Here is a 25,125-nt window from a genome sequence, read left to right as displayed (position 1 = left end):
TACAGTGTCTTTTGTTGTCAACACAGGAATTACGATTTTGTCACACCCTTTCCTTCCTTTTCCTCTCTTTTTATATTCTTCCTTGGCGGCGATTATATGCATTTAACGCTATTATTCATATTTATAGGAGTCAAAAGAGAGGGAAGAAGAAGAAAAAAGAAGCAAACAGTCTACCAGTCACTCCAATTTCAAAGGCAAAGGCAACGGTAAACGTCAATACAAGAAGTTCTATTGTGACTATTGTCAAGAAACTTCGCATACGATCGAGAGGTGCCGCCACAGAATAAAGGAGGAGCGTGCCGCCAAGCCCCGGTCGGATAAAAAATGACTAGTTCAGCCTTCCGAACAAATTTCTAAGCCTTCCACCTCATTTTCTGCTACAAACCAAAACAAAATCTCTCTTCCCGTTCACGCTGATTCTCGCCAGGAAATCTCTGCCATTTCACAAATTCAGCCTGCAACAAACAATTTTGAAAATAAAACTTTATCCGTACCACCATTTATACCGTTGGCCACCCCACCAAGTACTTCCTTCTTTCACTCGGCCAAAACCGAAAAAAGATCTCAGTCCAGTTCACTTCTTGCCCAGACACAGAAACCGTCTACTATTTCAGACTCCGATCAGGTTCTCCCTAGTTCTGCTACCACTTCTACAGCGCCCGACGTCATTCAAGACCATTCCGATCAAGATTTCGAGGATTTCATAGACGCGAAAATTAAAGAAATCACAGACAAAGGTTTCTCCCCTCTTCCCAGGGGCATCGGCCAGCCTCAAGCCGTCGAATTTTACAAAACCATTTTGTCAGCCAACAATGAAGTCCTCTCCATCCTAAAACACGGCTATATGCCCCGATGGAAACATTCTCCACCACCTCCATCGTCCATGGCCAACAATAAGTCAGCAGCGTCCGAGATGCCTTTCGTCAGGGATACTGTGCAGGAATGGCTAGAGAAAGGATATGTGATGAAACTATCCGAACCTGCCACAGTCAACGCTCCCTTATCTGTCGCCTCGAAATATGACGTTATGACAGGTACTTTTTTAGTACAGATTAATCCTATATTTCCGCCCGTACGGTTTTTCTTAGCAAGACTATAGCTTTAGTAAGCATAAATGATTTTTTCCTCTAAATCGGTTTTTATTTAAAATTACACGAACAAATAACAGCTATTTTCACAATTACAACTACCTTTTTCCGGCCCGTCTAAATTTCATTCTTTTAAGCGCCTTTATCGCTATCCGACATCGTTTGACGCTCCTTAACTTTCATCTTTAGGGTTGCTTCACAGTTGTTCCAGGTTTCACTACTTTCATTATATCCTTATTTAATTTTACAGGCCAACACAAGAAACGTCTCTGCATAGATCTAAGCAGGAGCACAAACTTGTATGTGGAAACAAAATCGTGTCCTCTCAGCGACCTGTCGACATTTTTACCCAGGTGCGTTACAAAATTTTTTCGGGCAACCGGGTATTTTACACAGCTGTCTTTTTTATATAAGGTTTAGTCCGGCCGACGTCATTCGCAATCTTTTGTATTCGTTTACTCATATTTTTAACTCGAATATTCGTACAGACATGTCGTGCGTTGCAATGAACCTGCTCCTTATGATTTTCAGTTTTTATTTTGTTTAGGATCGAGAGGGGCAGTTTCATTGCAACGCACGACATTAGAGCGATGTATCTCCACGTTTCCTTACATAAGGAAGCGTGGAGATACTTCGGTTTTTCAATCACCAATGTTGCCGGCATCGTCGAGCATTACTGTTTCATTGTAGTACCCTTTGGGTACTGCAATGCGACAGCAATCATGGCCAGCTTGCTCCGACCTATCGAGATACATCTACACTCAGTGAGTGTGGATGTGTCTTGGTATGTCGACGACGGCGGCAACATCGGTGTGTCGATAAGACGTTGCTCGAAATACCTACAATACACTTTTTTCGTGATGTCATGCAGCGCGTGGGAGATCGCCGAGGACAAGACAGTGCTACCTTCACAAAGAGTCAGATACCTAGGCTTTGTCATTGACACTCTCAGCATGAGAATCTGGGCACCTGCCCGCAAGATATTCAAGCTCTTATCCGATATCGACGACATTGTTTCAGCAGGACAATCCGGCACAGCTATTCCGTGTCGGCAAACAGCCAGCCTGCTTGGTACCAACGCCCACTTACTACAATCCCACGGAGAAATACTGAAAATTGTTTCCAGAGAGTCACAACACCAGCTGGGAAAAGTCGTCATTGCGTCAGGGTGGAACGCCGTTATGAATGTCTCCCCCAGAATGATCGAAGAATTGTCTTTGTGCAAGATTTACTTGAATTCATATAACGGCAAACCTATCAGATACGAGTCCAAACACACCACCATCGTCAAACCTGCCCACAAGACCTATCTACTAGAGAACTGGGATCCTAACAACGATGCCAGAGAGCTCATAACCATGGTTAGCGACGCTAGCGACAAATCTGCATATATCTTTCAAGCAGACACTTTTCAAATTGTCGCGGAGTTTCCGTTCAACGACAACGAAGCGCAAGCGTCCTCGACTCTACGCGAGTTAAGTGCTATACACAAGCTGCTTACCGTCAACGAGGATTTTCTAAGAAACAACAAAGGACGTTTAATCCTATGGTTAACAGACTCCCAGTCCTTGTGCCATATCATGAGACGCGGGTCCAGAGTGCGCCAGCTCCAAGGAATGGTTTTAAAAATCTTTGAGCTCCAACACAAATGGGGTAAGATTCACATCTTTTTCTAGGCGCGCTCCCGTGTTCGTCTTTTTTAGCGGTTTTTTACATTAATATATAAATAGGCTATTATTAAATTTAGATTTTTCTAAGTCAGACACAATATTCGAGTTTTCTCCTAGCAATCTTTAACCCTATTTTTCAATAGTATAATTATTTCTGTTTTTTCAGACGTACGGATTTTCTGCTTCTGGTCTGAACGGTCCGACGACAATCTATCTATCGCGGACATGGGCTCCAAGAAGTCTAACACCGACGAATGGTCTCTGGACGACGCTTCTTATGCTCAAGTCCTGTCAAAATTTGGCCTGACACCGACGCTTGACGCCTTTGCGTCACAAAGCAATACAAAGTGTGCTCGTTACTTTAGCAAGTTACCTGAAACTAATACAGCAGGCGTCAATTTCTTTAACCAGACAATCAACATTAGTGATATTTTATATGTTTGTCCTCCTATTAGTTGTATTTCTAGAGCTTGGCGCGTGCTAACTAAAATCTCAGGTCTTACATCTATAATAGTTGTACCTTATTGGAGGTCACACGCTTTCTTTGCGGACTTTTTGGAGAAAGACCAGTTTAAGCCTTGTATAAAATCCCATTTTATTTTTGACGCTTCTTTTATTTCTAAGTCAGATTCATGTATGTTTAACGGATCCACTAAATTCGCCACTTTGGCCATGTTAGTAATAGTGGATTAATATATTTCATAGGCTAGTAACGGAAAATCACGCTGATTTGTTTCTGTGATACTTTAGCAATTTACATTCTATATTTTGCTACATATAAGTTTTTTGTTTTATTCTTATTCTACGAGCTTCTTCTACGCGTGCTTAATTCCGTTATTCTCCTATGATTCTAATTTTTATCTGTGTTATTTTTATATTCACATACTATGCCAGTTACTGTACAGGATATTACTCTCGACAATACCAGTTCATTTATTTTTCATTTGCCATACGGTTTTTTTCGGAAATACCCAGTTATATATAGCTTTGCTGTCCATGGCCCCTTTTTTCGAGACTGATATTTTCTATATGCCAGTGTTATATATCTGTTTAATGTTTATAAGAATATTATGTTTCTTTAAGTTTTATTTCGACCCAGCCGTTTCAGGCCGCGTATATACACCCCGAGTTTTTCGACAGACCCGTAGTTTTTAACGATGCACTGCCATTCTTTTACTTTTAAAATAACAGTACTTCATTGGTTATAATTCCTAATTAGAATCATATGAATTTTTACATTATTTTTACTTTTCTTCCAAACGACCTTTATCGGTCAAATCTTTACGTTTCTGCACAGATTATTTGACGCTTTCTTATTTCTTTTTAGCTATTATAACCATTATTTTTCTTTACTAAATTACGTAATTAATACTCGGTTTTATTTCCACGAATATTTCTTTTTCGTTTGGGTCTTTTTATCTTTTGTTATCTTTCATATATTCATATATATGCATTTAATTTTCTTTTTTCAGAAAATGGGTCTAGCCGCAAAAACTAAAAATGTACCCACTGACAAAGGCAGATATTCTCGGCTGCTTCAGAAAAAAGTCTCAGGTTCCAGCCACACACAAATTCCAAGCGCTTCGAAACCGGTCCGAACAATGACTGCTCTTCAAGAATTAGGCTTGGCCGGAAAGAAAGAATTACAAGCAAGGTACAGGCCGTTTTTTATTTTCGCTCTAACTTTTCGGCCAGTCATTTTTTATTATCGTTCGCCTTTACCGACAACATTAAACCATATGCACGTTATTGTCGCACCACAATTTTAGTTACAGCGTTTCTTACCATTTACTTAAAAATTATAATCCCATAAGCGATCCTAGCCTTTCACTTTTTACAAAAATTGATTACATTCTACCTCCCATTCTGTTTTCAGGTTAGCCGGCGCCGCTAGGGCCGAAGGCACCAGAAAGAGCCACAACAGGATCATCAAGGATCTGACGTCGTTCATCGCAGAACAAGGCCTGGAACCACTCGATTTGGACGAAGCCGCCGTCATGAGCTTCCTAATGAAGGTATATCAGGATGAGAGACCCTTTGGGTACACGTCTGCCGTGAAGGGGGCCATATACGCCTATTTGGCAGCTATGGGACTGTCCGCAGAAATCTGGTCTCTCGCCACGGACCGCGTATACCAGGGCGTCGTGCGCTTAGCCGCTTCGCGCAGGAAACGCCGCCCCCGCGTTCAACAGTTGCCAGGCTATATCATCAGAAGAATGATTGAATGGGTCATTCCCTGCTGGCCAAGAACCACGCAAGAATTGGACAGGATCCCTCTACGAAATTTTCGCACGGTAATACTTCTCCTGTTGCAGTTCTATACCCTCAGCCGCATAAGCGATGCGAGAAAGCTGAGGGCTTGTGACTTGAAACTAGTCGAACTGGACGGCGTCCCTGCCATCGAAATCCTTTTCCGTTCGATGAAAAATGACCAACTCCACATTGGCAGCACGGCTCACATTGTCAAAGAAGGCGGCGCAGCTTGCCCTTATACATTATTCAAACTGTACTATGCCAGGACTGCTTATTATTTTCGAGATAATAAAATAGAGGACCTCAATTTTCTCTTCCCAAGATTAAGAATGGCTAAAATCACCCGGGTACTCATTCCCGACGGCCGACACGCTGTCTCTCAGAACACGTTAGTCACCAACATCAAAGCGTTGGCCAAGAAGATCGGCTTCTCCGGGGTTGTGTCCGGGAAGTCCGCCAAGATTGGCGGTACTTCCGCGGCCTTTGCCAGCGGATTGTCCGACGCGGACGTCCGCGACAAGGGCCGCTGGCGCAGCCTCGAGTCAGCCCAACACTACAGACGAGTCAGCGATTCTCACAAATTGAAGTTGGCCAAGGCTTTTTCTATTCAACGCAGCACAGTCATGGATACCCGCAACCCGAGAGTCTTTGATCCGGACGTCCACTTCGTGTTCGGTGACGATGAAGCTGCGGACGAAGACGTGCTACTCGACCAACGCCTTTTTCCAAATTTATAATCTTGTGTTTAATAATAGATTTGGTTAATCATGCAATATTTGTTTATTATTTCTGCTACTCTACAAGTTTTGTCGATGATATTACAATACTTTGAACAGGGATGTATTAAGTATGGGATTTTTTCCTACATTTCTGGTACTTCGAAAAGATTAAGGATCATAGGACCACCAGAAAACAATAAATCTTGTCATACTTGGGTTGAATTAAAATGTTAGTGAAATAATCCTCTGCTTTAATTCATCCCTGTTTAAATCATTTCATATGCAACTTGGAAAACTTCTTTCTAAATACGTAGTATTATCGATAATCCTTGATAAAGGTCGTCATATCAATATGCTATATTAGTGTTTCTTCTCTAATGACCCCTCTATGGGGATAGAGCTCACAAATCCTATTTTTTATGACATTGCAAATAAAGTAAAAAACACAATTCATGACGCATCTTATCAAATATCGCTATTTTATATCAATTCTATGCTCTTTACCCAATAATCTAAATAAAATGTTACTATAGAAGAATGTTCTTTTATAGCCCAAATATAAATATAAAGCATATTTTTTGAAATGAAAAGTATGGACCAATACTTAAGTCCCATGACACTGAAAATTCACCATTTTAATATTTAAATAATTTGACTTTACTTTGGTATTTACAATTTTAGGGTGGATAAAAATATCAAAATGGCCTCTGGGTCTGCACAGGGTTTTGACAATTTCTACAAAGAATTAAAACAGGTTAGTTTTTACTTATTTTCATCTTCTAAGATAGATACGTACAGTCACCTATAACCTGTATGTTGTATGTAGGCAGGCGAACAAAAAAAACCTAGTGCCAAATATCAATGCAGCTAAGTTATGTATAATGTCTACTCTAAGGAGTCTCTGCATGCAAGAAAAAAAATCTCTGAAAATACTACACACCACTGCGGCCCTGCAGCGTAGTGTAGTGTATCTTTTGTAAACAACTTTAGTCAATGCGAAATTTTGCCCAAATCCCGACAAAATTAATCCTTTAAGTAGGTGTTAAAAACATCAAATCTTTGGTCTTATTTAAGATAAATTAATAATTTTTTTTGCATAAATAATTTAATTATTGCCTCATTTATTGTTTTTAATAAAAAAAATTAATATTTAATTTTTTAGGACAATTGAAAGTCCTTAAATATAAGGTATTTTTGAGCGGTTACTTTTAGCCCAAAAATAGTGCTACCATTATACGCAGCAAAACGCGGCAACAAAACATGCTTAATAATGAGTGTGCAAAATTTCATTAGATTTTATCCGTATGAGGCATACTTTTTCTTACCGTTTCGGTTTTCCCCCCTGGCGGCTTGGGGGTGGGCAATATTTTTAAAAGGGGGACGTAACTGAAGACTTTTTGATGCAGGGGGGGGGGGGGGTTCTCCGGAACCACTTGATGAACCGTGCAGTTTTTTTTGGACTTAAGCTTTTATGGGTATGAACATCTTATGGTTTCAATCTCAACCCCCTACCCCCACCCCCTAGCCCCCCGGGGCTCAAAACCCCCTTAAAAATGAACCTAACCTTAATTTTTTATTCAAATATTTTTTACTGACCTACCTCAAAAGATTTTGTTTCAATATCTTTAAAAGCTTAGGAGAGGCACTGAATTTAAGATATACCTTGATAAACGAGAATTTGAAAAAAATGACGGCGAACGGCGGGAGCGGCGGACCCGCCGCCGTTTTTTTTTTTAAAGATACCAATAGTTGGGGTAATTAGTGACCCAGCCCAAAAGATTTCACCCAATTATCTCTAAAACTAAGGGAGTAGCACCCAAAATAAAATTGCTGGTATGTCGTGGCACGAGTCACCACATCCCCCCCCCCCCCCCCTTATATTTTTAAATTTTCCTATTAAAATACATACAATCCCATTTCGAAAAAGGAAAAAAATTAAGTCATAACTCCTAAAAATAAAAAAGTTATGACAGTTTCAACTGTTAAGGTCAAGATTTTTAAGCCAAAGATACGCTAGGGCCACTGTGACACTAGGAAAGTAAAATATTATGTTGTTATTGAAAAAGATTTTCAAGACTGAAATAGAATTAAAATTGTCTAAATATATCCTTGGATCAAGTTATATAAATATCTCCTTTAGTGGATAACTTGATCTAAAATAAACTAAAATAAAGCTAAAACTAAAATAAAGCTTACAACCGCGGAACTACCAGTGTTCATGCATAGCATTCTTAACTCATTCTCGTTGGTGGAATGAAATAAGCGCACTTATTATCAGTAAGAGTAAAGGGAATGTCTAGGCTTAAAATAAACTTAACTTATTACCACTCAAGTCTTGTATAAAATGTCGTGCAATCCAATGGATAGTTGTCTGCAATAGTTAGGTTATTGGGGCCTTGCATGTTTGACCCTACGTTATATATATATATATACTTAATAGTTTTAATTTCAGACTGAGGCAAAAGATTCAAGTTTGACACCGAAGCAACAAATAGATAGGCTTCTGAAGCCAGGATATACATACAGAAATCTCAACCCATTTGAGGAAATTTTTATTTAGATGTAAAACAAACTTAAATTTTTTCACTGAGTTAACATAAGTTATCATTTTCTTTACAGTAAATTTAAGACATGGCAAAATTGTTAAGTTTTTGAGAAAAAAAATTATCACACAAAACGATAATCTTTTTAGACAGTTACTGTTTTAGTCACGTAAATCAGATATACCTAGCAAATATTGAAACTAGGGATGGGAATCCGTCGAATTTTTGGGCCGGATTCGGATTCCGGATTCTGAAGGAATCCGTCAAAAAAGTGACGGATTCTTGCGGATTCCGGATTCTTATTTTTGGCGGATTCCGGATTCGGATTCCGGATTCTAGCAGTATTTTAAAAGGCCGTCCGTCACAGAGGAATAGCTTTTTTCGTTAATTTATCACTATGTTACTTGGTTGAAGCCTTGATTTGTTTAAAGTGTTGACTTCCAGCATAACTAAAACATTTACATTACATTAGTAATTATTAAAATTTGTTATGTAGAAATTTTTTTTTGATCTTTGCCTTCAAACAGAGGGAGTTGAAAGAAAAAAGACGGTTATTTTAGCCTACCAATTTAGAATCCGGAATCCGCTATAAAAAACGGATTCCGGATCCGGATTCGGATTCCAAAATTGGCCGAAAATTGGGCGGATTCCGGATTCCGGATCCGGATTCCCATCACTAATTGAAACATCACACCTATGAATTTTTCAAATTTTAATAAAACTTTTATGAAAATATTATATCTAAAACAAAATTACTTCTGAAGGTACTCCAAGTAGACCCAGACCTTAAAATCGATGAAGTTAAGAAAAAATTCAGGGTAAGCTATTCCATTATTTGTTAATGCTTCCGTCAATAAGTGGCTAGAAGCTTATCTTCAAGAGGAGGTTGAGGGCTAACTACCTATTATTTTCTGTCTAATAATTTTGGAATTAGGGTATTTCTCAGAGTTACCCTTCCCCCCCCCCCCCCTCTTTCCTCACCTTACAATTGATGAAGACCTGCCATGGATTGGATATATTGTCAAGTCACTACTTTAACTATTGTAATTATGAACAGCATCTAAAATTATTCAAGTTGATAAAAAAAATCAACAGGAAAATATTGAAGAAAACTAGTAGGTACCTAGTAAACATTGACTAAATTGTTTTTGTTGTTTTTTAGAGATTGTCCATCTTAGTTCATCCTGACAAAAATCAAGATGACCAAGCAAGAGCACAGGTTGGTAGTGTTATAATATATCAGGCTTAAGTAAAATGGGAATGTTTAGTTTTTGTATCATATTATTTTTCCGTGGATTAAAATAAAATATTTAAAATAGGGATTATTTCTATGGGTTTTTTTTGTAGAAAAATGTCTATAATGTCTATGAAATATTTATGTCTATTTTAAAGTGATAAAATATCAAATCTCAAATTATGGAGTTTAGGATTGTTTTAACAGATTAAATACAAATATCATTCAACATAAACTTAAGATGAAAATAATGGTTTTTCTTACTATTTTAGATAGCCTTTGATGCTGTGAAACGAGCATGGAACACACTAGAAGACCAGGGAACAAGAAATGCGGCTATGGAGATTGTAGAAGAGGCCAGGGGCAGAACAAAGTAAGTTGCGCACCTAAAGATATAATTATGTTTTGATTATGCTTAATTTAGCGGAATCTACTTAATAACTAAGGGCGGCTTTTGTTCATAGTTCATGTGAGACGACTTCCCCAGCGACGAGCGGATGCGATACGTGTTACTGTTGAGCCACGATCGCGGGTTACGCACCTATCATATCTTTGTTTGAGTTAGGGATGGGATCAGAAAAATTGTTATCAAGACTTTAATAAGGAAATAAAATAGCCTCATAACAACCCAAGACTTTTATGAAGCTTCCAGAAAATGAAAATTAATCGTTTAAGATGATTTTTTAAATGACAAACAAACAAAAAACTTAATTTCTTTTTTATAGGATATCTATATGTTTGATGATCTAATTTTAGAATGAATATGGAAGAAAAACGGCGAAGATTGAAAAAAGAAGGACGATCTCTTTATATCGAGGAGGATGACCCAGTCAAGTTCAAGTTAGCCGTTAATATCCTCACCATGAAGCTGTTTGCAGACCAAGAGAGAAAGTAAGTTATTCATATTGTAAAAGAATAGGGTAGTAAAAAAGGTATTTATGCTCTTACCTTTTTGAGAACTGTTAACTGTAAGTAGGTACTGTTGAATTTATATTACAAATGTTATTATGATTTCCAGGAATTTAATGGATATAAGACTTAAAGTACCAGGAGAAAATTTATCGTAAATTTAGCTTGCTAATATATGGGGTTGATTTATTATTTTAGCTAGCTGCAAGCATCACTTATTAACAGAGTACATGAAAATTTGATGCAACATTCATGTAATAATATATTTTTACAGGAGACAAATGAATGAAGATAAGATCAGCGAGGATGCAAAAAGAAAACGAGAAAAAGAAATCGAGGAAGAGGAAAAGAAAAACAGATTACAGGTTGTTTGTCTTGCTCATTTAAAAAATGCAATTGTGAAAATATAAAAAAAAAACATCCTTAAAATTCTAAATTAAATATTGGAAGGTTTTTTTCATATACGCTGTTTTATAGTTGGTTTGATAACAACTACCTTCAGCATAATAATGAACACTAACATACAGAAGGACAATGCCCACGGGGCTAACAAAACTGTTTTTTTTATCACATATTTTTCATTTTAATATCCGCGGAATGCGATGCGACAAATGAATATTACAACAATATTGTAATTTAGGAATTTGAAAAGAATTGGGAGGAGTCCCGCCAAGGTCGTGTTGACTCCTGGCTCGCCTTCGCCAAGAACAATAAGAAGAAGGATGATGACGAGGCGGCGGCGGGCGGCGGCAAGGAAAAGAAGAAGAAAAAAGAGAAAAAGTTTTCTCCTATTGGATTCCGACCTCCCAAGACCAAGCCTGAATCTAGATAAAATGAATGAGAAAATAATGAATGGGTGTATTGATCAAATAGTTACAAGAGCAATTGTGTAATATTTTTTTCTGCTTGTTATTGTTTGTTATGAATGTTTGTATTTGTATGATTGAAATATTGTAATTATCAGCTTTAGAACCTTACTTAAAAGAAACATTTTTAGTTTGATTTATTATATTTTCCCTTTTAAATTTCATTTGTTATTGTTTGGTGATAAATTAAAAATATTATTTATTAAAAATGTTTCTTTGGATTATAAAATCTAGACTGATATCAGACCTGAAATACCTGAAAAGCTCATCAAATATTTCTCTTTATCAACTTTAGAAAGAATAATTTTAAAAAATATTTTATTTTGCCAATAATAATAATTTTAAATGGTAGTTTCATTATGACATGTTAACATTATGATGGCAAGTTAACATTTAAATTTAAAATTTAACAGATTTAAATGCACTGTTAGACACAACATATTTAACTATCTTCTTTTAAACTTTCCTACGGATATGTTTCATTCCTGACACTTAAAGAAATTATTTTGATACTCTTCAAAAGGTTGATAAAAAGAATAAAAATTGAGCTGCAAGTGACATGAATCCAGCCTATGGCGTTAAGGCTATATAAAATGCTTGAATTCATGTTTTCATTATTAATGTTGTCACAGAAATTGAATTTCTAGTTTCAGATTTGTATGATGGCAGTTTAAACTCTTCAGTTACATAAAAATCATTTATTATAGCATTCGTTATTAGAACAAGGTAAGTTTTTTTTTCCCGGTATAGCTTTGGAACCGATTAATATCTGCTGGATTAGAAACGGTTCTAAACCATACTGAAAATCATGTATAGCATTGTATAAAAAGACATTTTCTACGAACATTAAAATTAAAAATCATAGTTAATACAAGTTTTGTTAGCTTAGGCCTTCTCCCCCCTGTTACTAAAAAACTGGTTTTAAAATTTTTATGTCCGCGGAAAGTTATCCATAATACTAAGCGATAAATATCAATCATTGTATGAAAATTCCTCCTCACTTTTCTGTTGTTTTAAAACACACTTGAAGACTTTATAAAAAAAATACCTATATTTTTTGAGTTTGTGGGTTTTACATAAAGGTATAAATTATCAATTTTTATATACCTATTTAAAAGAAGCGTATTTCTTGCATTCAAATTTAGTTAGTCTAATCTTCTATGCCTAACTTTAACTATTATATTCTTTCAGATTTATTTTGTGCATAAAACTGCAAGAAATATAAACATAAACTTTTAAAAGGTAAGCTACATTTAATAAGAAAAGCAAATGCATTCCACTATTAATTTGAAACTGTAAAAGGCAAGGCATTCCATATAAATATTATTAACATTGGCTACCTAGGTATTGTTTAATGATTTGGTGTGTGTACAAAGTTTGATTTTTGTTGAGTAAACACATCTTTGGTTTTATGGGTTCTGGTTAGTATAGAAATAAATCCCTGCCCCCTTTACAATACTTTATTTTAAAAAGAAGGCGGGAGTGCTTAACTGGTACTTTTTGTATAAGCACAAATAAAATGTTTCTTTACTTTTCTTCTAGACAACTAGCCTAATATCAGCAACAGTATGGCCAAAACGTACGACTACCTATTCAAACTTCTTCTGATTGGCGACAGTGGTGTCGGAAAGACTTGTGTTCTCTTCAGATTTTCAGAAGATGCGTTCAACGCAACCTTTATCTCTACCATAGGTAAAGAAATCGTTTTCCAGTATTGCTTTGAAACTGACTAGTATTTGGTGATTATTCAAGTTTTTTTTTGTAAAGTTTTATCTTTCTTCCAAACTGGATTATAGATTACTATCCATTTCTTGTGGGTCCCTATTTATGTAGTTAATAGTTATCTTATGTTTTTAACTTAGTGTGAACAAGAAATCCAGAATTCAATACCTATCAATAATAAAATACATAAATTCATACGTAACATTTTTTCATTATTGTAATTCTAATTTATTTATTTTTTGCAGGAATTGACTTTAAGATCCGTACAATAGAATTGGACGGTAAAAAGATCAAACTACAAATATGGGACACGGCGGGACAAGAAAGATTTAGAACCATTACAACAGCATATTACAGGTGTGTTAATTTTTAAAATGATAAATAACATTAGGACCATTCTTGTCAGGAACTCAACCCCTTCCCCAATTTAATATTGAAATATTTATATTACAAATATTGAGGGGGGGGGGGGGTAATTTTTTACTATTGTATCTATCTATAGTATCCTTTAAAAACAAACATTATTTCAGAGGAGCTATGGGCATCATGCTTGTGTACGACATCACCAACGAGAAGTCCTTCGACAACATCAAGAACTGGATCCGCAACATTGAGGAGCACGCCAGCGCAGACGTGGAGAAAATGATCCTCGGAAACAAGTGTGATATGAATGACAGACGACAGGTCACGTTTTATAGACGTACAAAATTCATTACAATGAATCAATACTCATTTTTTCAGTGATAGCATTAAAAATGTTGGCAGGGAATTAAATCATTGCTTACCTATTCTGTAAAAAAAATCAAATGCTGGGATCGAAAGGGATACGACAATGGCCGATAAATTGATGTACATTGTACATCTACAATGATGAAACACAAGATTAACCCTTCTTTAGATTACAATAAGTGGTTTAAACGTTTAAACACTTAACTTAATGAACCAACCAATCAATATTTAGAAATCCCCGAAGCCAACGAAAAATAAAAAAATATTATAAAACTTTGGCGACTAGTGTAATAAGCTGCCTAATGTTCAAATGGCACTTTGGGTACGAATCGAAATTTTTAGGTGTCCAAGGAACGAGGGGAACAACTGGCAATTGAGTACGGAATCAAGTTCATGGAGACCTCCGCGAAGGCTAGCATCAATGTGGAACAAGCATTCTTCACCCTGGCTAGGGATATTAAGGTAAACACAAGCTGCGTCCCTCGCTTTTTAGTTTTTAGTTCCTCATAAAATACCTACCTATATGAGATATTTTATAGTAAAACAACGTTTTTTCTTTAATTTTATTTATCTTTAACTTAGTTTCATGCTTTCGCAATCTTCCAGGAACAAGGGACCAGGAATCTGACAAATGATTCTAAGTGAAAATTTCCCTTCAACCAACTTCCTTTTTTTACTTTTCTTATCCACTTCCCTATAGTTATAGCATAAAACAAGTTATGTGCCAATATTACGACACACAAATTAATATCCAAATTTTCAGCAATTTCTAATGGAATTATTTTGCTGAATCACATTTTCATTATTCTGATCTACATATAAAACATTTTTGCCCTTTTGTTGTAGATGAACATGGAACGACGTCTTGAGTCTCAGAACCCCCCTCGTGCTGGGGACAGGGGGCACCAGCTTGGATCAGATGATGGACGAGCAAAGAACATTATGTCCTGGCTCTCTAGGTATACCAATAAATTTCTGGAAGGGATTTCATCTCCGGAGAAAATTTAGTGCCTTAATATTTTTGCCAGTTTCATTTAAACATTGCTATATTTTCTCTGAGATATTAATGCGTATTAATATTAAGGAAAAAATTCCTTTTAAGGACAACATGCAGATAATTTTCTGTAAATCAAATATACAGTACCTCTTGAATATTAAGAAACAGTAGGCAGAAAATAATGTTAAAGTATAAGAAATAATTGTTCAGTTTTCCTTCTTCAAGATATTCTTGTGTTTGTTAACATTAATAAATTCACGTCAACGTAAAACTTTCTTGTGACATTTACAAAGTTTTTTTGGGGGGGAAAAAATAATTATACGATTTTTAATGATCATTTTTGGTATTTTTCAAGATTATAAATATTTTATATTTACTTAGAGACTCGTGCTGAAATATTTTTTAAATTTAAGGTGTTCCATCCTGTGATACCCATGTTTTAGTGACAAGATCCTTCCCACCAGTCTCCATATTGTAAGTATCCACTCAAATACATTGTTGGACCACTGTTTTAAATATATAGTTGTATTTCCTTTAGTGGCTCTAAATCAGTGGCCTATTTTCCATGCAGGGCTCTTTTATCCTAAATCTAATCTTAATTAAGCTTAAATAATAAAGAAATACGCTTTAGTCAAAAAGTTTGCTTATGGTACATATACGATATGAGAGAAACCGCCATTTATAGTAATAAAAACATTAGGCCCAATAAGTACATTTACAACTTACATGATATTTATTTAATATAAAAAATAAAATACTATTGACAGAAAGTTTTAATTTGCCAAAAAGTTTTTTTTTCTATTAAACTTTTTATTTTCAGCTGAGAAGAAGAATCGAGTTTTCAGCAGTTTTTCAAAGAATTTATGTATAATTATATCGTTTAATTATAATTGTTTTTTATTTTATTTTTTAACAAGAAATTATTATGTATGTTTTACGAATTATTGATAGGTATGTATCATCAGTGTATGTAAATCAAAATAAGAAATAATGTCTCCTGCAAGGATGTCTATTAAAGGGAGGTGAATTAGCCGTATTTTTCTCACTGTAAAAAAAACTGCCTTCGTTTTTTAAAAGCTAACATTACGGTATCAAAGCGCTCGACATGTTGTTGACTCTTATGTCAAGCTCGCTATCTAGAAGAAGGCTTTAACTGCAATTATGTCATTTCTTTCTTAAATTGATATAAAATGAAAATTTAAAGTTATATATGATAATAAAATAGCATAGTAGGTACTGCTTCAGAAAAGTAGAAAGAGACCATTGATTTTACCAACCCCCTTATCCTTTGGACATTCTTTCCCGTGTAAGCCACTTTTCTACTTCCCCCGTACGTTTTAGAAAACAAAGATTTAAAGATAAATTGTATATGTGTACTAAATTAAAAATGATCCCTGCAGCCAAAGTTAATGAAAAAATCCGCCGATTAGAGGTATGTGACACCTGAAGAAACTGATTTCTCCACCATTTTTTTAATAATGAAAAAAAAACGGAAAGCAGGTCCTAATTTTGCCTTCTAACGTTTTCAGGCGAATAAAAGGAGCTTTTCTGCCATTCTTATTAAAATCCATTAAAAATGTGGGTAAGGGTGGGGCCGGATTATGTACTACCATTCCCGCTTTGGGTAGCTCTGCTAGTTCTATATATAGTGCTTAAATAAGTAAAGTCACAAAATAAGATTGTGTAAAATGGCCAAATAAATGCTTAAGTTTACTTCATATCCCTATAATAAAGTATTAGGATGCTTTTGTGTGTTTGAATTTTTTTATTGAGGTTAAGAAATTTCCAGAGCTCGATCTTTAAATCGTTTATAGGTGATTTAAACCGGGGCGATTCATTTGGCGCACCATCAAATTATTAATTTCAATCTTTAAATCGAATTTGCATGGGCGATTTGAATCGGGCAGTGGCGCGGGCCCGGCGCGGCAATGGCACTCACCGAGTGCCATTGCCGAACCAAATCGGGGTGATTTATTTAATAAATAAATATTTTTTTTTAATTACTTTAATATTTTATTGCAAAACTATCGTGAAAACATTTTTATAGTTATTTTTAAAATAAATTATATATTAATGTTTTATATAAAATACCATACGGACACGGCATTTTATATAAAATACCTTACTGACACTGCTTAAGTAATAAAGTTGTACTGGCGCGGATCGATATTTTAGTGAGTGCGCAGGCGATTTAACAACACCGCGCCGAAAATCTTTTAAAAATCCATGTTTTATAGGCGCGCTGTGGCTTAACACCAACGCACCTACGGTTCACCTCTGAATCGCCCCGGTTTAAATCACCATAAAAACGATTTAAAGATCAAGCTCTGGTTTCAACCTCCTTTCGTAACAGGTTAGCATCCGCATGATTTGAACTGGTTCTCAGTCTTACTGATAAATCATGTAAAGCATCGTATTACAGACAATTTTTCACGAATATTAAAATAAAAACTATAAAATTAATACCAGATTTGTAAGCTCGGGCCTTCGGCCCCTCTGGGCCAACAAAACTAGTTTTTATCTTATATTTTGTTCATTTTAATATCTGTGGAGAGCTGTTTTTAATACGATGCGATTTAATTTAAACCTTCCCGACTCCCTGGCACACAAACTTATTCCGGTGGATATGCGACATTCCAAAAATTAAAAACAAGTCTAGTTAATATCAATTCCTTTCAAGGATTATTATATACCTAACATATATGTATAATTTATATATTTAAGGCATAGAGAATGGCTGATATATATTAAACACTAGTTCGTTAATGTAAGGCGGTGGTGAATAAAACTTTAATATAACTTTTCATCAAATTATCCTGATTTAAATGAAAAATAGGAAAGTTTTGGTCAAGTATCTTGCTTTTAACTGCTCTTTAAGAAATATTTTATATTTGTATGCATTAACAGTTTAGCAATTCAAAGATCACTTTCAAATTTTGGTATCTTTGTAGTTCATATTAATTTTAGGTAATTTTCAATCTATTTTTTTTTATGAAAAGAACATTTTTTATACATGTTTTAAATATCGATGATCTAATTGCTAAGTTGTTAGAAATAGACCTTTTTATGCATGCCCATTGTTGTAATATTCTATAATTGATTATTACTACCTATATTATTATTATTATTATACTATTTTATACACTTATGGAAACAAACCATGATCATTTTTAGTTTTACCAGTTTCATAGCTTTGTAAATGATGAGCCGGACCAAGACCAATAAAAGAAGTAATTCCTTTTTTTACAACTTCGATAGCGACTAGCGAAACCGGTTCTCAGTCATACTGAAAAATTATGTATTGCAATGTATTATAGACAAATTTCCAAGAATAAATATCATGAAATGAATACCAGTTTTGTTGGCCCGTGCCTTTGGCCCCTGGCTAATTATCAAAACTGCGTTTAATCTCCAACTTTTTTATTTTAATATCCACGGAAAGCTGTCTGTAATACGTTGTGAGTGTGACGAATAAGTATTTTCATCTTCAAAAGCGGCTAGCTGTTAAAGAGCAGTCCTCGAAGGCTACGGCCACACTTTAAGAAAAGTCTGAAAGGAATTTTTTCATTTTTTTTGGCCTTGGTCCGATAAGCCTTTAATTTTTCTATCATGATTGAATAGTTTGAAATAAAAAATGTACTAAAATTGTAACATGGCTTCTAGTTAGTCATGGCACAAATATTCTCTTCAATAAACTTATTAAACAGTTTTCTTCGTGTATTTCGTTCCATTAAAACGCCCTGTTGTTTAACAGGTTTTCTTACTTTTTTTGCCTACAGATGTTGATTTCTTACCAGAAAAATACCCTTTTTAAGTGGGAAAGATTAATCTTATCCTATACCTAATTTTAAGTATTACGTTATCTTGTCATTTTTTTCATTAAAATTAAAAGTTTGTAAAATAAAAGAAGAAATTGGTATCTGTAGAAAGGTTTGAAATAATCATTTCATATAGAAATTCCTTTTTATCATTTTTATTTTTTATAAATAATAGGTATTAAAAAGGGGGAGAAGATTATTGTAGATTTATTTATAAGGTATGAATGAAGGAAACTTCATAGCTTGATTACCAGATATCTACAATACAATACCCCCCTGCCTTGTTCACTGAAATGATGATTTGAAGCTTTGTGTATGCTTGAAGCAAGTATAATTTCTAAACTATTCTTGAAGCTTGCAGATAAAAAATATAAAAATGTCAGAGATGATGGATGGTTTGGAGGATGAGGTAAGTTTTCGGGAAGCATGGATTTAAAGGGATAAAACAATGGCCGATATATTGATGTACATCCCCAATGATAATACCCTTTCTGTAAATTAAAATTAGTTGTAGAAACTTTTGAACACCAATTTAATTAATCAACCAATCAAAACTCATTGAAGTCCCCAAAGTTGTTAAGCGAACGAATACGAAAACGATAAAATTGTGGGGACTAGTGTAATGAACAGCCTATTGTACCCTCTTTCTATGATCTGGAAGTGTAAAGCGACCATATCAGGGAGGTGTTGGGTTCGTGTCTAGCCCACATCTTGTCATCCTAATAATGTTTTAATGTTGCTACGCTGCTGTTTTAAACGAGTGACGTTAATTTTAAGGATAGTTCGTAGGTGCTTATCCTTAAGTAAAAGTAACATGATGTCTGTCTATCGCAAAGAATCTTGCTGAATTGAGATGATTCACCTTTACACTAAAGATTCTTAAGGTCCGGGGAAGGGTTTTGATTATTTTTAGGATAAGAAACCCTAGAAAATCCCCCATTCCCCCCCCCCCCCAAAAAAAAATATTGAAGACAGTAGCGAAGAGTTAGAATATTTATATAATACAGCTCAGTTTTATCTCAAGTATCGTTATCCTGTTGCTGCTCTACTGATGAAATAATTTGTCCTTGTATTAAGGATGACAATATAGATATTGATGTATAACCCAGAAAACTGTTGCCCAAGTGGTGGGGACCTTTTTCGTCTGCTAACAAATTGCTTTCTGCTCTTTTTGAAGCGAATTGCCTGTGTTAATATTTCCGACGGTATTCAAAGGTCCAATTGAAAGTCGACACAGGGTCTCCACCCCGTGGATAAAGTTACATATAGCTCGTGTTCCTCTATTCTTTTACTTCAATGTTTTTAGGATGACAATGTAGATGTTGATGACCCCTTATCTCCAGAAGATCATATTGTAGAGGACCTCGTTGCTGACGCTCCCGTACTTTTACAGGTCTGGGGACAAACTTACTTCTTTGTTATTATTAATTATAGAGTAGCATTCATTAGATTAGAATAGTTATTTATCGCATCGTATTATAGACAGCTTTCCGCGAATATTAAAACGAAAAAAAGATATAAAAAAACAGTTTTTGTTACAATTTTGTGATTTTTCTTTTAATGCTTGTGGAAAATTGTCTGTTATACGGTGCTGTACATGATTTTTCTGTATGGCTGAGAGCCGGTTCAACTTCTAATAGGCATCAATCGGTTTCGAAGCCATAATGTATATTGTGGAAGGTATGAATATTTTTAAGACTGCTTTCTTGCAATCAGCTGGCCGTCAGTTGTAAAGATGTGCAAACCTATTTATGCGAGCGTTACCAGCAAGTAACTTTTAATAAATTTAAATATCTGAAAATATCAGTGACTAAAATTGATATTAAGAATTATAAATGGATTTATTTGAAAATTATATTTATATTTTAGACAACCATATTTAAACTGTTGAAGAATAGAAACCATCTAAAACAACAGACAAAAAATCTAAAGGTTAAGTTGAAGAAAGCTCAGAATTGGTGTGAAGAATTGCGGCTTCAGGTTATTTAATATAAGAGGGGGGGGGGGGGGGGGGCGTAATGACATAAGCTCTTAAACCGTGAGCAAAATGGTCTAAATATTGAGCTAGACCCTTCAAACTTGGTATATAAGCCTAGTCCTATAGGTACTACATCTAAATGGCAAAAAAATCAAAAAAATTTATTTTTAGGTTAGGTTAGGTAAGAAAAACCCTGCGGAAATGGGGTTTTTAGGCTTTTTTTTTTGTCTATTTTGATGTGGAAACTTGCCTTAAATTGTTTTTTCTTAGGGTTTTAACTTAAATACACTGTATCTATTCATATGGACATTATTTAAGATGATCCAGCAAGTCGAGGACCGACCCCAGGGGGCTAGGTGGGTGGCCCGCAGGGGTTAAGTTCATTTTTCCCAATATAATTGTTGTGATACATCAAATTATAGGTTTTTAGGTCAAGGAACTCAAATTCAGAGCTAAAATAAGCATTAGACTAATCTGAAGCTAGCCCCAGCGGGCTAGGTTGGTAGCCCGCAGGGGTTAAGTGCATTTTTTCTAATATATATCTTGTTATATATCAAACTATAGGTTTTTTAGGTCAAGAAACTCAAATTCTGAGCTAAAATTATCATTAGACTGACCTGAATCTAACCCCCCCGGGCTAGGTTGGTTTTCTGCAGGGCTTAAGAGCATTTACCTAACCTAACCTAGAAACTTACTTATATTTTTACAGGTTTTTTTCTTGAATAAACTGTGTCTATTAATGAAAACTTTATTTAAGATGATCCAGCAAGTCGGGGACCGACCCCAGCGGGCTAGGTGGGTGGCCCGCAGGGGTTAATGGCATTTTCCCCAATATGTATGATGTGATACATCAAATGATATGTTTTTTAGGTCAAAGAACTCAAATTCAGAGCTAAAATAAGCATTAGAATAATCTGAAGCTAACCCCAGCGGGCTAACTGGGTTGCCCACAGGGCTTAAGTGCATTTTACCTAAGCTAACCTAGAAACTTACATTTATTATTTTTTTTAGGTTTTTTTTCTAGAATAAACTGTCCATTCATGAGGACCTTATTTCAGATGATTCAGCAAGTCGAAGACCGACCCCAGCGGGCTAGGTGGGTGGCCTGCAGGGGTTAAGTGCATTTTCCCCAATATGTATGTTGTGATAAATCCAATTATATGTTTTTTAGGTCAAAGAACTCAAATTCAGAGCTGAACTAAGCATTAGACTAATCTGAAGCTAACCCCAGCGGGCTAGATAGGTAGCCCACAGGGCTTTTTACCTAACCTAACCTAGAAACTTACATTTTAATATTTTTTTTAGGTTTTTTTACAAATAAACTGTCCATTCATTAGGACCTTATTTCAGATGATCCAGCAAGTCGAAGACCGACCCCAGCGGGCTAGGTGGGTGTCCCTCAGGGGTTAAATGCATTTTTTTTTAAAGTATGTGTTGTCATACATCCAACTATAGGTTTTTAAGGTCAAGAAACTCAAATTTACAGCTAATAAAAGCATCAGACTAATCTGAAGCTAGCCCCAGCGGGCTAGGTGGGTTGCCTGCAAGTCTTAAGTGCATTTTACCTAACCTAACCTAGAACCTTACTTGTTTTTTTTATGGTTTTTTTCTCGAATAAACTGTGTTTATTTATGAGAACATTATTTAAGATTTAAGACCCCAGCAGGCTAGGTGCGTGGCCCGCAGGGGTTAAGTGCATTTTTAGTTGTCATACATAAAATTATAGGTTTTTTAGGTCCAGAAATTCAAAGGGGTAGTTTCACGAAATGCATTTGAACCTAATTTAGTGAACTGCATATTTTTTCCTGGTTAATTGGTTAAACTACTTTTATATGGCATATATTTGAAAGAATTTCAATTTTGATAGTACAATGTTAGCGGTGGAAGAATTTAATATGCTAATAGGCTACAATTTTTTAATTTTATGTATACCACATACCACGAAAAAACTAGCATCAGGTTGCTATTGTGTTTTTTTTTAGCTCCAAATTGACTTTAATACCTATAGTTTGATGTATAACAACACATAATTTGGAAAATTTACCCCTGCAGGCCACCCACCTAATCCGCGGGGGTTAGCCTTAGGTCAGTCTAATGCTTAAAATAGCTCTGAATTTGAGTTTCTTGACATAAAAAAACCTATAATTTGATGTATGATAACACATACTTTAGAAAAAATGCACTACACCCCTGTGGGCCACTCACCTAGCCCGCTGGGGTCGGTCCCCAACTTGCTGGATTCATTATCTAAAATAATGTCCTCATTAATAGACACAGTTTATTCAAGGAAAAAAACAAAAAGAATAAGTAAGTTTCTGGGTTAGGTTAGGTAAAATGCACATAAGCCCTGTGGAAAATCTACCTAGCCCGCATGGGTTAGCTTCAGGTAAGTCTTATGCCAATTTTAGCTCTGAATTTGAGTTTCTTGACCTTAAAAACCTTTATTTTGATATATAACAAGATTTATATTGGAAATAATGCATTTAACCCCTGCGGGCCACCAACCTAGCCCGCTGGACTAGTTTCAGATTAGTCTTATGCTGATTCTAGCTCTGAATTTGAGTTAACTGACCTAAAAAACTTATAATTTGATGTATCGCAACATATATATTGGGAAAAATGCACTTAACCCCTGCGGGCCACCCACCTAGCCCGATGGGGTCGGTCCCCGACTTACTGGATCATCTTAAATAAAGTCCTCATTAATAGACACAGTTTATTCAAGAAAAAAACCTGTGAAAATATAAGTAAGTTTCTAGGTTAGGTTAGGTAAATGCTCTTAAGCCCTGCAGAAAACCAACCTATCCCGGGGGGGTTAGATTCAGGTCAGTCTAATGATAATTTTCGCTCAGAATTTGAGTTTCTTGACCTAAAAAACCTATAGTTTGATATATAACAAGATATATATTAGAAATAATGCACTTAACCCCTGCGGGCCACCAACCTAGCCCGTTGGGGCTAGTTTCAGATTAGTCTTGTGCTAATTCTAGCTCTGAATTTGAGTTAACTGACCTAAAAAACTTATAATTTGATGTATCGCAACATATATATTGGGAAAAATGCACTTAACCCCTGCGGGCCACCCACCTAGCCCGCTGGGGTCGGTCCCCGACTTGCTGGATCATCTTAAATAAAGTCCTCATTAATAGACACAGTTTATTCAAGAAAAAAAACTGTGAAAATATAAGTAAGTTTCTAGGTTAGGTTAGGTAAATGCTCTTAAGCCCTGCAGAAAACCAACCTAGCACGGGGGGGTTAGCTTCAGGTCAGTCTAATGCTAATTTTCGCTCAGAATTTGAGTTTCTTGGCCTAAAAAACCTATAGTTTGATATATAACAAGATATATATTAGAAAAAATGCACTTAACCCCTGCGGGCCACCAACCTAGCCCGCTGGGGCTAGCTTCAGATTAGTCTAATGCTTATTTTAGCTCTGAATTTGAGTTCCATGACCTAAAAAACCTATAATTTGATGTATCACAACAAATATATTGGGAAAAATGAACTTAACCCCTGCGGGCCACCCACCTAGCCCCCTGGGGTCGGTCCCCGACTTGCTGAATCATCTTAAATAATGTCCATATGAATAGATACAGTGTATTTAAGTTAAAACCCTAAGAAAAAACTATTTAAGGCAAGTTTCCACATCAAAATAGACCAAAAAAAGCCTAAAAAAACCATTTCCGCAGGGTTTTTCTTACCTAACCTAACCTAAAAATAAAAAATTTTGGATTTTTTTGCCATTTAGATGTAATACCTATAGGACTAAGCTTATATACCAAGTTTGAAGGGTCTAGCTCAATATTTAGACCATTTTGCTCACGGTTTAAGAGCTTATGTCATTACGCCCCCCCCCCCCCCCCTTTATCGTATTTCTTCAATCAAATAAAGTCAAAGAGAGATATTGTGTTTATGTTTATTTTTAATTAATTTATGTCTTGTAATGTTTTCCAGTATTTCTTACCATTTTATTAAAGTGATTTATTTTTATTTCTAAGAATCTACTTTTAGGCATTTTTTAAAACATTAAATTTTCTAGATTGAAGAGCTAAATGGTAAATTAGCAGAGAAAACTAAACCTAAATCTTGTCCTAAATGTATCAAGTTCAAACGGCAGCTGAAAGCTAGAAAGGTATATTATTTTAATTTTTAAATATCAATAGTGGTTTAGCTAAAACCTTGCTGCGTTACCGACAAGTGTAAGCTAAATCCAGAGTAATTGGTTTGAGTCACAGCAAAGACCACTTCAATGACAGCAGACGGAAGGCTATAAATGTTTTTTTTTCGCTGCTTTGCCAGGCAAGTGGGAATAGAACCTTCTATTATGGCCTTGGGGGATTTAAAATTATTATTTTTCACGAAGCAGGTGAAAGACTCTATCTCTGACCTTTAATCCAATATTTAGAATGAATTAAAAGATTTGGAAGCAGAGTTATCTGCCAGGGACAAGGAGACCACAAGTACAAATACTCAAACAACGGAAGAAGATCTCAGGTTTGCGCAGGGATATAGGGATTGGTCAGTGGCAGTTTAATCCACAAATAAATTTATACGCATAGATGCATAACCCAGACAACTATACCTGGCCCATGAAGTAACT

At 35.5% G+C, this 25,125-nt stretch overlaps 5 protein-coding genes across 10 annotated transcripts in view; all 5 read left to right on the top strand.

The window, feature by feature from the left end:
* Positions 1-839: 839 nt before the first annotated feature.
* LOC145311928 (uncharacterized) lies at positions 840-4,275 on the top strand. Its single transcript, XM_080150977.1, has 4 exons — positions 840-1,034; positions 1,339-1,441; positions 1,636-2,741; positions 2,925-4,275. The coding sequence occupies exons 1-4, from the start codon at positions 845-847 to the stop codon at positions 3,449-3,451; spliced, it is 1,926 nt and encodes a 641-aa protein (XP_080007103.1). The 5' UTR covers positions 840-844; the 3' UTR covers positions 3,452-4,275.
* Positions 4,276-4,278: 3 nt separating this feature from the next.
* On the top strand, positions 4,279-6,172 carry LOC145311931 (uncharacterized). Its single transcript, XM_080150982.1, has 2 exons — positions 4,279-4,412; positions 4,635-6,172. Exons 1-2 carry the CDS (start codon positions 4,360-4,362, stop codon positions 5,746-5,748), a joined length of 1,167 nt encoding a protein of 388 aa, XP_080007108.1. The 5' UTR covers positions 4,279-4,359; the 3' UTR covers positions 5,749-6,172.
* A 16-nt stretch (positions 6,173-6,188) lies between these two features.
* On the top strand, positions 6,189-11,929 carry LOC145311933 (dnaJ homolog subfamily C member 8-like). Of its 4 annotated transcripts, none has more exons than XR_013876847.1 (9): positions 6,189-6,484; positions 8,183-8,276; positions 9,039-9,091; positions 9,436-9,492; positions 9,780-9,880; positions 10,264-10,398; positions 10,691-10,781; positions 11,057-11,369; positions 11,528-11,929. XR_013876847.1 is itself a non-coding variant. In XM_080150984.1 (8 exons), the coding sequence occupies exons 1-8, from the start codon at positions 6,431-6,433 to the stop codon at positions 11,246-11,248; spliced, it is 777 nt and encodes a 258-aa protein (XP_080007110.1). In that variant the 5' UTR covers positions 6,189-6,430; the 3' UTR covers positions 11,249-11,575. The 4 variants fall into 4 exon arrangements, 1 of the variants encoding a protein (XP_080007110.1); XR_013876846.1 differs by having other exon boundaries at positions 11,517-11,929; XR_013876845.1 differs by having other exon boundaries at positions 11,057-11,412; positions 11,517-11,929.
* Positions 11,928-18,902, top strand: Rab8 (RAS oncogene family member Rab8). 2 transcript variants are annotated; one of them, XR_013876848.1, is made up of 10 exons: positions 11,928-12,008; positions 12,474-12,524; positions 12,825-12,974; positions 13,250-13,361; positions 13,535-13,688; positions 14,076-14,195; positions 14,580-14,692; positions 15,144-15,204; positions 15,551-15,696; positions 16,072-18,902. XR_013876848.1 is itself a non-coding variant. In XM_080150985.1 (9 exons), exons 3-8 carry the CDS (start codon positions 12,851-12,853, stop codon positions 15,157-15,159), a joined length of 639 nt encoding a protein of 212 aa, XP_080007111.1. In that variant the 5' UTR covers positions 11,928-12,008; positions 12,474-12,524; positions 12,825-12,850; the 3' UTR covers positions 15,160-15,204; positions 15,551-18,902. The 2 variants fall into 2 exon arrangements, 1 of the variants encoding a protein (XP_080007111.1); XM_080150985.1 differs by having other exon boundaries at positions 15,551-18,902.
* Positions 18,524-25,125, top strand: part of LOC145311930 (angiogenic factor with G patch and FHA domains 1) — a 20,878-nt gene continuing 14,276 nt past the window's right edge. Inside the window, exons 1-6 of one of the 2 annotated variants that reach the window (XM_080150980.1) lie at positions 18,524-18,660; positions 18,856-18,957; positions 19,855-19,941; positions 20,418-20,528; positions 24,565-24,657; positions 24,931-25,019. In XM_080150980.1, coding sequence (XP_080007106.1) covers positions 18,925-18,957; positions 19,855-19,941; positions 20,418-20,528; positions 24,565-24,657; positions 24,931-25,019 — 413 coding nt within the window. In that variant the 5' untranslated portion in view covers positions 18,524-18,660; positions 18,856-18,924. Of the gene's footprint in view, positions 18,661-18,855; positions 18,958-19,854; positions 19,942-20,417; positions 20,529-24,564; positions 24,658-24,930; positions 25,020-25,125 lie in introns of those variants that run through there. The other variant, XR_013876844.1, reaches the window with a different exon arrangement.

Source organism: Acartia tonsa, chromosome 2 (genome assembly GCF_053477335.1).
Source record: "Acartia tonsa isolate MP-2025a chromosome 2, ASM5347733v1, whole genome shotgun sequence".
NCBI lineage: Eukaryota > Metazoa > Arthropoda > Copepoda > Calanoida > Acartiidae > Acartia > Acartia tonsa.
This window is presented reverse-complemented; position numbering and strand designations above follow the sequence as displayed.

What these genes read in the sequence shown, in the direction of transcription:
- LOC145311928 (XM_080150977.1), top strand. Translation starts at nt 845, where the DNA reads ATGCCCCGATGGAAACATTCTCCACCACCTCCATCGTCCATGGCCAAC. An exon ending in GAAATATGACGTTATGACAG is followed by an intron (nt 1,035 to 1,338) that starts GTACTTTTTTAG and finishes TTAATTTTACAG; the next exon opens with GCCAACACAAGAAACGTCTC. An exon ending in TGAGCTCCAACACAAATGGG is followed by an intron (nt 2,742 to 2,924) that starts GTAAGATTCACA and finishes CTGTTTTTTCAG; the next exon opens with ACGTACGGATTTTCTGCTTC.
- LOC145311931 (XM_080150982.1), top strand. Translation starts at nt 4,360, where the DNA reads ATGACTGCTCTTCAAGAATTAGGCTTGGCCGGAAAGAAAGAATTACAA. An exon ending in AAGAAAGAATTACAAGCAAG is followed by an intron (nt 4,413 to 4,634) that starts GTACAGGCCGTT and finishes TTCTGTTTTCAG; the next exon opens with GTTAGCCGGCGCCGCTAGGG.
- LOC145311933 (XM_080150984.1), top strand. Translation starts at nt 6,431, where the DNA reads ATGGCCTCTGGGTCTGCACAGGGTTTTGACAATTTCTACAAAGAATTA. An exon ending in GAGGCCAGGGGCAGAACAAA is followed by an intron (nt 9,881 to 10,263) that starts GTAAGTTGCGCA and finishes ATCTAATTTTAG; the next exon opens with AATGAATATGGAAGAAAAAC. An exon ending in TTTGCAGACCAAGAGAGAAA is followed by an intron (nt 10,399 to 10,690) that starts GTAAGTTATTCA and finishes ATATTTTTACAG; the next exon opens with GAGACAAATGAATGAAGATA.
- Rab8 (XM_080150985.1), top strand. Translation starts at nt 12,851, where the DNA reads ATGGCCAAAACGTACGACTACCTATTCAAACTTCTTCTGATTGGCGAC. An exon ending in ATTACAACAGCATATTACAG is followed by an intron (nt 13,362 to 13,534) that starts GTGTGTTAATTT and finishes ACATTATTTCAG; the next exon opens with AGGAGCTATGGGCATCATGC. An exon ending in CCCTGGCTAGGGATATTAAG is followed by an intron (nt 14,196 to 14,579) that starts GTAAACACAAGC and finishes CTTTTGTTGTAG; the next exon opens with ATGAACATGGAACGACGTCT.